Below are 12,545 nucleotides of genomic sequence, written 5' to 3'. Positions count from 1 at the left end.
AATCTACCACAAGATCGCCGTCTTATCTCTTCACTCCAGACCTTTAAAACTGCTCTCAAAACTCATCTATTCACATTGTTTCTTAATTTATAGCTTGCCTTGGATTTTCTGTTCTATGCTTTTGTAACTTATCTTGTATATTGCATATTACATCACCTCTGTCTGCTGTATATGTTGTAAACTGTTATTTACCTTATGCAAAGTGTCCTTGGGTGTTCCAAAGGTGCTATCAAAATTAAAAGTAGTAGTAGTAGTAGTAGTAGTCGTGGTAGTGGTGGTGGTAGTAGTGGTAGTGGCGCATCATTTATTGTTATTATTTAAAAGCAAGTACATGTAACGTGCAATAATGACACAGAAAAATTAAGTGTTATCATAGTTTTATTAATAGGAGATAAAGACCCAATATAAAGTGGGTCCATAAAATTAATTTAACCTATGTACTTTTAAGTTTATAACAACACTGTCATCTCTACCTGTGACTTAACCAACACTTAAACTTAGCTAACCTAGCCAAGTGTTTATTTTGTATTGTATTATATTAAAAGACACCTAATATAAAGTGGGGGCTGTATATATATATATCTTATATATATAAGCAATTTTTATTCCAGATTTATTTTTAAGTACTTCAATTAAACTAAATGAAAATTAAAAATGTTTCTTTAGCAACTATCTGAAATTGGATTTATTTAAGAATTATTGTTTATTATTATTATTTTTAAAATGTCTTTACTGTTCCTGTAGCAGGGTGCTGTGTTTTATTGATATACGATGCAGTAGCAGGGCAATGCAAATGTTAATGATTTTAGTAGTAGTGATTCATATAAAATGCATTCATATAAAAAGCTGGCACTGGACGTATGCGGCCTAATGTAATTCTGCCGTGAAGAGTATTCACCACAGAGAGTTATGACAGCAATGGAAGCCAGCAGGCGAGGAGCTTCCCAAATAGCCTTTCACACATGATATCTCCCGTAGCATTATAATGCAGGTAGGAAACACGCTCGACTGCTTAGCTTTCATGCTCCACTGCGTCTCGGCTGACTCTCAGGGTGCTTTGCTATGACGATGTATTCCCCTTCACCATGGTTACATATTGAAGCCTGTTAGGAAAGTGACTGCATTGATTCAGGGCACAGCTCAGGCATACAGCCCATGCTTTAAACCCAGAATGGCTTCTGTCAAAGGCTGCTGTGCCTACGCCAACAAAATAGGCGGCACCACGTGAAGAGCTGCTCTGATACGCATACCCCGTAAAAAAGGGGCTAAATGCTGAAAGAGAGACTTGCTCTTCTTTTTCTTTTGAGATTATAGCCGTGTCCTTGCTGCGTTATGGTTGTTGATGGCTAACATAGCATCTGGCTGCACTCCAAACACAGGAAATGAATCATTGAGACAGTTGGCACAGAAAGCTGCCTTCTACTTTAATAATGGATGTAGTATTTCATTTGTGCTGTGGAGTTTGCCATGATTACTTGGCCATTATTTTCAGCTTTTTTAAATTTATCAAAGTTGGAGCCATTCATCAGGTTTTTATGTGAAATTATTGTTTACAGCATTGGTTTAAAAATCATTTGGTTTTAGATGAAAACACTGACTAAATCAAATAACAGAAATCATGTTTGGGTCATATTCACATTGAAATTAAAAGAAAATCCTAAATTATATTTTGCAAGAGCAAAAGTGTGTCTTAGGACCATTAAAGATTGACTGATTGATCGATTTGATTTATGTGTGTGTGTGTGTATGTATGTATGTGTGTATATATATATATAAAACAAAACAAATCATCAGATGGAGTCACATACAATATAAAAATGAATAATGATTTTTTTAATTACTTTGCAGTTCCTTCTACATTTCGCTTGCACAGTCTTATCTTCTGTGTAATTTTACTTTGTCTACATGTATTATTATTATAATTTTTCTTTTGTTGAAAATGTACATTTGAGGTTTAATTCAATTCAATTCAATTCAAGTTTATTTGTATAGCGCTTTTTACAAAATAAATCGTTACAAAGCAACTTTACAGAAAATTATGTTTCTACAATATTTAGTAGTAGCTAGTAGTTTGTGCACATTTGACAGGTTTTAAGAAAAAATAAAAATAATAATAATAATACAAGACGTAGTCAGCTAGACGATGAACTATCAATATTATTAATTAAGTTATTATATGATTCAGTCACACATTTAGCAATAATTGTTAGTTCTGTTTGTTGATTCAAGGTAGCATCATCTGGGGTCCTCTGAGGGTCAGCATCATCTCTTCTCAGCTGTTCTGGATCCAGACTGGAGCTTAGAAACAAAACATAGAAACAAAATACAGACATCATTAGCATAGCTGCTGATCCAACAAAGTAAAATTAGTTTAACCCAAGTTAATGAATAAAAATGCACCTTTGAACAGATGCAACTACACTCACAATTAAAAAGATACATTATTCGAATGCTTGGCGAAAGAGATGTGTTTTTAATCTAGATTTAAACAGAGAGAGTGTGTCTGAACCCCGAACATTATCAGGAAGGCTATTCCAGAGTTTGGGAGCCAAATGTGAGAAAGCTCTACCTCCTTTAGTGGACTTTGCTATCCTAGGAACGACCAAAAGTCCAGCGTTTTGTGACCTTAGGGTGCGTGATGGGTTGTAACGTGGTAGAAGGCTAGTTAGGTACGCTGGAGCTAAACCATTTAGGGCCTTATAGGTAAGTAATGATAATTTGTAACTGATACGGAACTTAATAGGTAGCCAGTGCAGAGACTGTAAAATTGGGGTAATATGATCATATTTTCTTGACCTGGTAAGGACTCTAGCTGCTGCATTTTGGACTACCTGTAGCTTGTTTATTGACGAAGCAGGACAACCACCTAGAAGTGCATTACAATAGTCCAGTCTAGAGGTCATGAATGCATGAACTAGCTTTTCTGCATCAGAAACAGATAACATGTTTCGTAGCTTGCCAATGTTTCTAAGATGGAAGAATGCAGTTTTTGTAACATTGGAAATATGATTTTCAAAAGACAAATTGCTGTCTAATATAACACCCATATTTCTGACTGTAGAGGAAGTAACAGTACATCCGTCTAGTTGCAGATTGTAATCTACAAGATTCTGTGTAGTGTTTTTTGGTCCAATAATTAGTATCTCTGTCTTATCCGAATTTAATTGGAGAAAATTGTGTGTCATCCAATCTTTTACATTTTTAACACACTCTGTTAGCTTAGATAATTGGGAAGTTTCATCTGGTCTCGTTGAGATATATAGCTGAGTATCATCAGCATAACAGTGGAAGCTAATTCCGTATTTTCTAATAATATTACCAAGGGGCAACATATATATTGAAAATAGAAGGGGACCTAGGACGGATCCTTGTGGCACTCCATATTTTACTGATGATAAATGAGATGACTCCCCATTTAAGTAAACAAAATGGTAGCGATCGGACAGGTAGGATCTAAACCATCTTAGAGCCTGCCCTTGAATACCTGTATAGTTTTGTAATCGATCTATGAGTATGTCATGATCTATGGTGTCGAACGCAGCACTAAGATCAAGTAAGACTAGAAATGAGATGCAGCCTTGGTCTGACGCAAGGAGCAGGTCATTTGTAATTTTAACAAGTGCAGTTTCTGTGCTATGGTGGGGCCTAAAACCTGACTGAAATTCTTCATACAGATCATTTTTATGCAGGAAGGTGCTCAATTGAGCAGACACAACTTTCTCTAAAATTTTAGACATAAATGGAAGATTTGAAATAGGCCTATAATTTGCCAGTACACTAGGATCTAGTTTTGGTTTCTTAATAAGAGGCTTGATAACCGCCAGCTTGAATGGTTTTGGGACGTGTCCTAAAGTTAACGACGAGTTTATGATATTGAGAAGCGGTTCTTCGGCTACAGGTAACAGCTCTTTCAGTAATTTAATGGGTACAGGATCTAATAAACATGTTGTTGGTTTAGATACAGTGATAAGTTTATTTAGCTCTTCCTGTCCTATGGTAGTAAAGCACTGCAGTTTATCTTTGGGTGCGATGGATGAAACTGAAGTGTTAGATGCTGTAGAATCTACATTCGCTATTGTATTTCTAATGTTATCTATTTTATCAGTGAAGAAATTCATGAAGTCATTACTGTTTAACGTTGGTGGAATATTTGAATCAGGTGGCATCTGGTAATTTGTTAACTTAGCCACTGTGCTAAATAAAAACCTTGGATTGTTTTGGTTATTTTCAATGAGTTTGTGTATATGCTCTGCCCTAGCAGTTTTTAGAGCCTGTCTATAGCTGGACATACTGTTTTTCCATGCAGTTCTAAAAACTTCTAAGTTAGTTTTTCTCCATTTGCGTTCAAGACTACGAGTTAATTTCTTGAGAGAGTGAGTATTACTGTTATACCATGGTACAGTACGTTTTTCTCTAACTTTTTTCAATTTGATTGGGGCAACAGCTTCTAATGTATTAGAGAAAATAGTGCCCATGTTGTCAGTAATTTCGTCTAATTCGTGTGTATTTTTGGGTACAATTAGCAGTTGAGATAGATCAGGCAGGTTATTTGCGAATCTTTCTTTGGTGGCTGGAACAATAGTTCTGCCCAGACGGTAACGCTGCGACATATAGTTAATATCAGTTATACGCAGGATGCACGATACAAGGAAATGGTCTGTAACATCATCACTTTGAGGTACAATATCTATAGCAGTAAGATCGATTCCATGCGATATAATTAAATCTAGCATATGATTAAAACGATGAGTGGGCCCGGTGACATTTTGCTTGACTCCAAAGGAGTTTATTAGGTCAGTAAACGCAAGTCCTAATGTATCATTTGCATTATCAACGTGAATATTAAAATCTCCCATGATTAGCGCCTTATCAACTGTAACTAGAAGGTCTGAGAGGAAATCTGCAAATTCTTTTAGGAATTCTGTATACGGCCCTGGTGGTCTATACACAGTAGCCAGAGCAAGAGATATATTAGATTTCTTTTGCATGTCTGACAGAGTAACATTTAGCAGAAGTATTTCAAAAGAGTTAAACCTGTATCCTGTTTTCTGGGTAACATTGAGAATATCACTATATATTGTTGCAACACCCCCGCCACGACCAGTCTGACGGGGCTCATGCTTATAACAGTAGTTTGGTGGAGTAGACTCATTTAGACCAAAATAATCATTTGGTTTTACCCAGGTTTCAGTCAAGCAGAGTAAATCAAAACTATTATCTGTGATCATTTCATTTACAATAACTGCTTTTGGTGCGAGTGATCTAATATTTATGAGCCCAAATTTTAAAAATTGTTTTTGTTCATTTACTTTACATTTTTCTGGTTTAATTACGATAAGATTTTTTCTAGATCCTACATTATATTTATATTTTGACCTCACTATTCGGGGAACAGACACAGTCTTAATAGGTTTTACAGCGCAAGTACCTTTAGCATTTAAGCGGTTAGAACAAAACTCATCATAATGGTTATTTGAGAATTGTCTTACTAGTCACATGGAGCGAAGTGTCCTGGAGATGTTGTCAGAGAGAAGCTCCGCTCCAATTTTGCTGGGGTGTAATCCATCAGCGCGAAACAGTCTAGGACGCTCCCAGAAAAGATTCCAGTTATTAACAAATAGCAGTTTCTGTTCTTTACACCATGACAACAACCATTCATTTAAAGCAAAAAGTCTACTGAACCTTTCGTGTCCTCGTCGATACGTGGGCAGTGGTCCTGACACGACGATCGTCGCCGCGGGCGTCGTGCTGCGAACCGTCTCGATCAGGCTCCTGAAGTCCCTCTTCAGCGTCTCCGTCTGCCGCAGCGTGGTGTCGTTAACCCCGGCGTGAAGCACGACCGCTCTGGGGCTCTCGCTGTCCTTCAGGATCGCGGGTATCTGCGCAGAAACATCGAGAACACGAGCACCAGGCAAACAATGAGTGTGCACTTTACCTTCGGCTAACGTAGCACTTACGTGTCGGACGATGGAGTCTCCGATGATCACAGCGTCGCGTCCTGTCTCGCGGAGGGGAGCGAAGCGGTTCTGGATGGAGAGCTCGAAGGCAGGAGGGGGAGAAGTCGTCGCCCGGGACCCAGCTCGCGTCCTCCGCTGTGGATGCACCCAGGGTCCGTGGTGTCCCGGCGTTGCAGTGAAGGACATCTGGGAAGATCGCGTCCTGGGTGCACCGGGCCTGCGCAGAGAAACACACGGAGTAGACGTGGTGGGACTGTTAACAGCACGCTGTATACTTACCCCGGACTTGTGAGCGTCAGCCCGGGATGATTCCAGCGCGGCTCTCCGCTCTCTCAGCTGGGCCTGCTTCTGTTCCAGGTCGCGAATCTGCTTCCCCACGGCCTCGAGCTCGAGCTGCAAAGAGTGGAGACATTCATCCGCCATTAAAGCAAGTAACAGTGAGTACAGCAGTGGTAATGTGTGAGAATAGAGTATTAGCAATGTAAGCGCAGTTAGCAGCACCCTGACAGGCCACTGCTGGTTGGATGCTCACATGCATGATAATTAAATAGGCCGGGTCTCTGCACAGATCATTGCTTAATGCTGATTAAAGCATGATGGGATATACATCAAAGACAACCATCCCAGCAAATTAGACATTGCAACCATTAAAACAAGGTCCTTAAATCAATTCTCTAAAGATAAAGCGTCTGTTAACGGACAGCATCACATTTTTACATCATACAAGATTGTAACTTCCATTATTCCCATTTGTTGTTTTACTTCAGCCTTAATTAAAAGTGACATGGCAGTATTTTTCTTTACAAATTTACAATTTTAATAATATATTATTCCTCATTATAATCAAATATTGCGGTTCAATATAATATTTATAATTTAATTCAATACAAAAGAAAGAAAATGATATACATTTGTAGAAATACATTATATGATGTATTGGTTTACTTTGATTTGATTAATTTTAAGGTGAAATGCAACATTGTGTACAACATTTTCTTTTGATTCCAGATTCAGTCAAGGATTCACATGCAATTGTCTTTGAATGTGTTGGATCATTAAGCTGCATCCAATGCAAAATGAACAAAAGGGGAATAAACTAATAAACGAACAGGCAGACTATAAACTGAAAGGTATATAACATAATTTGAATAAGAGTGGTGAATGCATTCGAGGCATCCCCAAAGCTTCTGGGAATGTCATACGTGTCACTCATTGGATCTCTGGGTAGGAACACATTCTTTAGTTCACAATGTGAAGCTCTTTTTGGTATGGAAGTCCCCCCCCCCCCGCCTGCTGTGGAATAACCATATCAAGTAGCAATGTCCTTCAAGCTTTTGTCATAAAACTGATACACCACAATGATAAGCACAGCATGCTATCAATCACATGTCCCAGGACTGTCAGTTCACGGAGCGGCTCCTGTCTGCCAATGAATCATGCAAACAGACCACAATCCAAACGCTTTGATACGCTTCCACCCCCCTCCTAGTCAATTGGACATGTAGATTGTAATATGTCTTAACTATTGTCTAGCTATCTATGTCTAACTATACAAAGTTTATGACCAAATTCCTATCAGAAGTGGGTTTTATGAGTGAGTTGCATTGTGGGAAAGAGTCGTTTTCTTGCTCAATGCCGTTTCCCCCCTAGTTACTTTTTAAACGGCTTTGGTCTTCATTAGATTTTATTTCCAATGTGCCATCATATCGATTAATTATCCTTGACAACTACATTAATTCAGGTACAGGCAAAGAGTATGAAGGACGTGTCATTACCTTGAGTGTTAATTACTCTGAAAAATCACGGACATATCAGTTCTTAAGCACCTTCCTCACTTCATGGCGACCACGGTAGAACATAAAGACAGGGAGATAATGGCGGTGCTGGAACAATTGGGATCCATGTTTAAAATGGATTTAAAACACGGATGATGTCCTCAAAGGTTCACCTTCAAAGCTAGGCTATTACATTTCCCTGCAGAAATGTGTCTGATTCTAATCAGGCCTTAAGGCATAGAAATGTGCTGATGAAAGTCGACCAATAAATGAACATTATTATCTTGTGGCATCTCAACCCTTGCTGTGACTTCCCCCCGCTCAAGCCCTCTGCAGCAGTCAAGGGCTTTAAGAATGCATGCGCGGGATAATTAGAGAACCCCAAAAACTGTCTGATCTACAGATGGTGGAGTCGATATACACTTTCATTATTACGCACCGAACGCTGTGGGGTTTGGGTAAAGCAACAATAACCTGGCATCAGGAGACTCATAACTTTGACTTTTGGACATGCTTTACTTTGTCCTTCAACTGTTCATATTGAACGTGAATTTAATAAAAATGTCAGTTCATCTGTTCACTCTCTGATAAGTGTTAATTAAAAAAAAAAAAATCTAAATCTGGGTACTCCATTTATGCTAGGGTCAAACTGACCTCCTGTTGGATTCTATGCAATTTGACAAAAAAATTAAACTATGAAAAACACTAGAATCTTGTAGAATAATGAATATGGATGAAAAGCTCAAACCTCCAATAACACCGCCTTGCATCAAAATTGCTGAATGAAATCCAATAGATGCTTCTTACTAACTTTGGGGGTGCTTTTTCTGAAAGTAAAGCCTCTTTTGCTCAAGCATGTCATATGTTCTCATGTGGCAGAAACAGTGTTGGAGGTAATGCATTTACAGGACAGGTCAGGCTGCAGCTTCGTTGTAGACCATGAAAATTTTGCAAGTCTACTAGGCCGACCTCCTGAAAGACCTGGATATAGGTCAGGGTTTTTCCCCCTGATGAAGTGGCTGAGCTGTGCCGCACTACATATCACTCTCCGTGCCACCAAACAGACCGCTACTGCCATAGGCAAATCTATGGCAGCTATGGTGGTAACAGAAAGACACCTGTGGGTGAACCTGGCTGACATCGGGACAAAAGAGAGGGGCTTTCTTTTTGATGCACCGTTTTCTCCTACTGTACTTCTCGGCACTTCCATCGAGGCGGATGTTAAGAAGTTTATGAGCAAAATCTGAATGGGGGACTCTTTCACACTCAACTCCTGGCATGGATTTCGGTTTAAAGGACTGGATTTCAACTGCAAAAATATATAGAACATTTTTAAATGTGAAAGTGCATTGATGCATTACTTTTTTAACTAACTCTATAATACTGTACCTACAGTAGTGTCAAATGTTGGTTTCTCTGGCTTCTGATCATGTAGTGTTCTGTAGTATAAAAATGCAATAACATACAGTATATGTAGAATTTTTCATCAGAATGCAGTGAAACTAGATTGCTTTTATGAAGCATCTATAGAAAAGTACAGTCAGAAACTATGGTTGACAAATGGTTCCCTCAATCTCACTGTGGACTTTATGTAACACTACACTGCATTATATCCGTTTGGTCTTTTAAAGGTTATAAGGTAAAACGTATCTCCATGAGGATGCATTTGGGTGTGTTTGAACTGAGGGTTTGTTGGCATTGAGTGTTCAGCAGAAACCAGAGAAATGACTGTGAGAAACAATCTACTTGACCCTGCAGGGGATCCTGACAGAGAGCTCTTGCCATCAGTGCATAGCTTGAAGCTTGCTGTTTACTTCTGTCTGTGTGTGTGTGTGTGTGTGTGTGTGTTTGAGTGTGTGTTTCAAATCAATGCTGTGATAAAATTTAAAGAGCAAAAACAGCACAGGGGAGAATCCATCAGGAATTGGACCATGGAACCTTCGATTAAAGTCATAAAACAAATGACAGACATTAGAGCAAAACAGCAGCTTGAAGGCTTGGAATTCTGAATTTGTAGAATACTGTGTAATAAAGAAAGTGATGGAGCAAAAACTTTCACAGAAATAATGTTTAAGGCAGAGTGGCACTATCCAGTGGATACAACAGAAATAGTGTGAATAAAAATGTGTCATTGACAGGCCTTTTGAAAGGATCACTGCTGGCACTAGATTAAGAAGTAAGGCTTTGTTAGATACATGTGACATAAAATGTATATAGTCTGTCATATCATTTCCAAAAAAAAAAAAAAAAAAATCTACAATTTGGAAGCAGACTGTTTAACTCAATACAATCTTAAACTCTAATATATAGTAATTTCATATTTAAAATAATTCCATATACACGTACAGTATAAATAACACAAATTTTTACCAAATTACAATTTTATTTTTCAAAAGTTTGGTTTCAGTCAGATGTTTTAATCAAGTTGTGCTTGTTGTCATCAAGGCTGCATTTAGCATAAAAATTATCATAGTTCATCAAAATACAGTAAAACAATTATATATTTTGAAATATTATTACAATATGTAATTTTTCCTCTAAAGGCAAAGCTACATTTTCAGCATCATTACTTCATTCTTCAGTGTCACATGATCCTTCAGAAATCATTCTAACATGCTAATTTGGTGCTCAAGAAGCATTTATTTTTTATCACTAATAATGTTAAAAAACAGTTGCTTAACATTTTTATTTTTGGAAAAAGTTTTTTTTTCCATGAGTCTTTGATATCAAATATACACTGGGGAAACACCTCTTGAACCCATGAAACAGCACACACGCCTGGCAATCCACCGAAACACTATGCTCTTGACCTTTAAAACATTTATAAAGTGCTTTCGACAACATGCACTTATTCTGCTGTATTTCGCTTCGCAACCTTTTCAATAGAAATGCATGTATTACAACTGTGACATAAAATCCCTGACAAAGTTTTAGTATACCAGTATGCCATGATTAATTTTGTATCATAAAGGTACTGTTCAAATGTCTATATAGTTTTTATTTTTTTAGTTTCCATTATTTTAACAACTGTATAAAAATTAGAAAAGTTGCCTTGGCAAGTAGCTGAAATAAAATGAGTTTATTATTTTTTGAAACTATTTTACATTATTTTAGTAATGTAATGTATTTAAAGTAATTCAACAAACACTAACCTATAGCATAAACCAAGCTAGTCTTTTTAGAGTGGTAGTTTGCAAGTTGTGCAATCAGACAGTGTATCAGATGCAGACTGACTCCTTATTGTTTTCGGGGTAATTACCCCATCACTCCATGCTCCAGTACATATGGCCATCTTTTGGCAGAATCACACCCTGAGGGGACCGCTTAAGCAGCTCATCACTCATTTTGAGTAATTGTGCAGGTGAATTGTAAGTAAACTCTGCGAGCGTGCTCACTTGCTTGAGTACCAGATGCCAGCCAAGCCTGCCAGAGTGTGGACATGTGACCGCCTCATTAAGCCAGGAGGAGTGAGCCCGTTGGCCCTTCCTTGCCAACAGAGCACCGCGGCTCAGTCAAGCCAACTGTCCCTTTGCCCAGACAGCTCCCGATCAGGGACGTCAGCCAGCTGGGACAGATCCTAATTCATTACAGGGAGGCGAGAATAAGAAATAAAAATGCAAGGCCAGCATCAAGGAGGAGGCCGCAGGGAGCCGGCAATGATATTAGAGGAAGGGAAACTGTTTCCTCTAAGCAGCAGATTATGAAAACATTAAGCAACAATTACTGTAATGAGAATTACTGGGGCGGCAAAGGAAGCAGACAAGCTGCGTGCATCTGGGTAATGCAGCTGGTTTCAGGGGTGAAGCGCAGGGAGTCGGCGAGGCACGAGCACTTTTCATTTGTTTTCGACGTGTCAGTCTAGCGCAGATGGGGGCTGTCGCTAGCCTTGGGTTGACGATCTCATTGAGCATCAAATTGGCATTACTGTAAGCTGTTCGATATGCAATAAGCTTGATTTATTATTTGTCAGAAGGCAGGTACTCCTCGAGGCGCGGGACGCTGGGAACGCACAGCTTTATTTGCGTTAGACACGAATGAGAGCGTGACTGAGCGTTAACTGGTGTAAATTGGATTCTTTCCACTTTTAACCGTCTAGATCGACCGGCTAGTAGCATTAGCAAAGCCCTCTTATTTATTGTCGCCTCTGCAGGTCACAACGGTCAGCTTCTTAATCTTGATCAAGCCGCACACTCATAAGAATTATGATTTGGTTTTTTGCATGCAAGCCAAAATAATATTTATGAGCCCAAACAGCTGCTGCTTCAAAACAATCTTGTCGGATTTGATTAAACTCTCTCTGACACACAACAAAGTTGAGCGCACACAGCTTGTGCTCATCGCCACAACCTGTGATTACATGAGAGGATTCGGTTATTGCAGCTAATATCATTAGCATTCTCACATATTATGTATCTCTTGATGTTGTGCATGAGGTTATGCAAACAGGTGGTGCTGTAAACAAGAAGCAAATGTCCTCTCTTAGGTGAGGCCGTTGGGTTTAATCCACAGTAGATTTTGTCTACATATAGAACAGGAAAACCTATCAAATTTTCGAAAGTTCTGCTAGGTCTCAAGCTGAATGTCGGCTGTATACAAACACAAATTTATAGTATAACAGATGTTGTGATCAAACATTATGTTCTCCCTCTAGTTATGTTGATCAAAGTTTATTTTTTTTTCCTATAGATGCACAGTGAAGTAAAACAACACATAGATAACTAAAAACATCCTAAATATATATTTTTTAATGTCATTACATATTATTTGTATTTGTTATAAACAATTCGGTCCATCAGTTGAGTTAGCTTGGCCT

The 12,545-nt window shown here is 38.5% G+C and overlaps 1 protein-coding gene across 3 annotated transcripts in view; it reads right to left on the bottom strand.

Moving 5' to 3' along the window:
• LOC127979215 (uncharacterized) overlaps positions 1–6,404 on the bottom strand; it is a 143,377-nt gene extending 136,973 nt beyond the window's left edge. The window contains exons 1-2 of one of the 3 annotated variants that reach the window (XM_052584540.1): positions 5,683–6,404; positions 5,490–5,580 (exon numbers count right to left, since the gene is read on the bottom strand). In XM_052584540.1, coding sequence (XP_052440500.1) covers positions 5,493–5,580; positions 5,683–6,380 — 786 coding nt within the window. In that variant the 5' untranslated portion in view covers positions 6,381–6,404 and the 3' untranslated portion in view covers positions 5,490–5,492. Of the gene's footprint in view, positions 1–4,742 lie in introns of those variants that run through there. The other 2 variants (XM_052584539.1, XM_052584538.1) reach the window with 2 other exon arrangements.
• Positions 6,405–12,545: the final 6,141 nt, after the last annotated feature.

Source organism: Carassius gibelio, chromosome B19, assembly GCF_023724105.1.
Source record: "Carassius gibelio isolate Cgi1373 ecotype wild population from Czech Republic chromosome B19, carGib1.2-hapl.c, whole genome shotgun sequence".
NCBI classification, from domain to species: domain Eukaryota; kingdom Metazoa; phylum Chordata; class Actinopteri; order Cypriniformes; family Cyprinidae; genus Carassius; species Carassius gibelio.
This window is presented reverse-complemented; position numbering and strand designations above follow the sequence as displayed.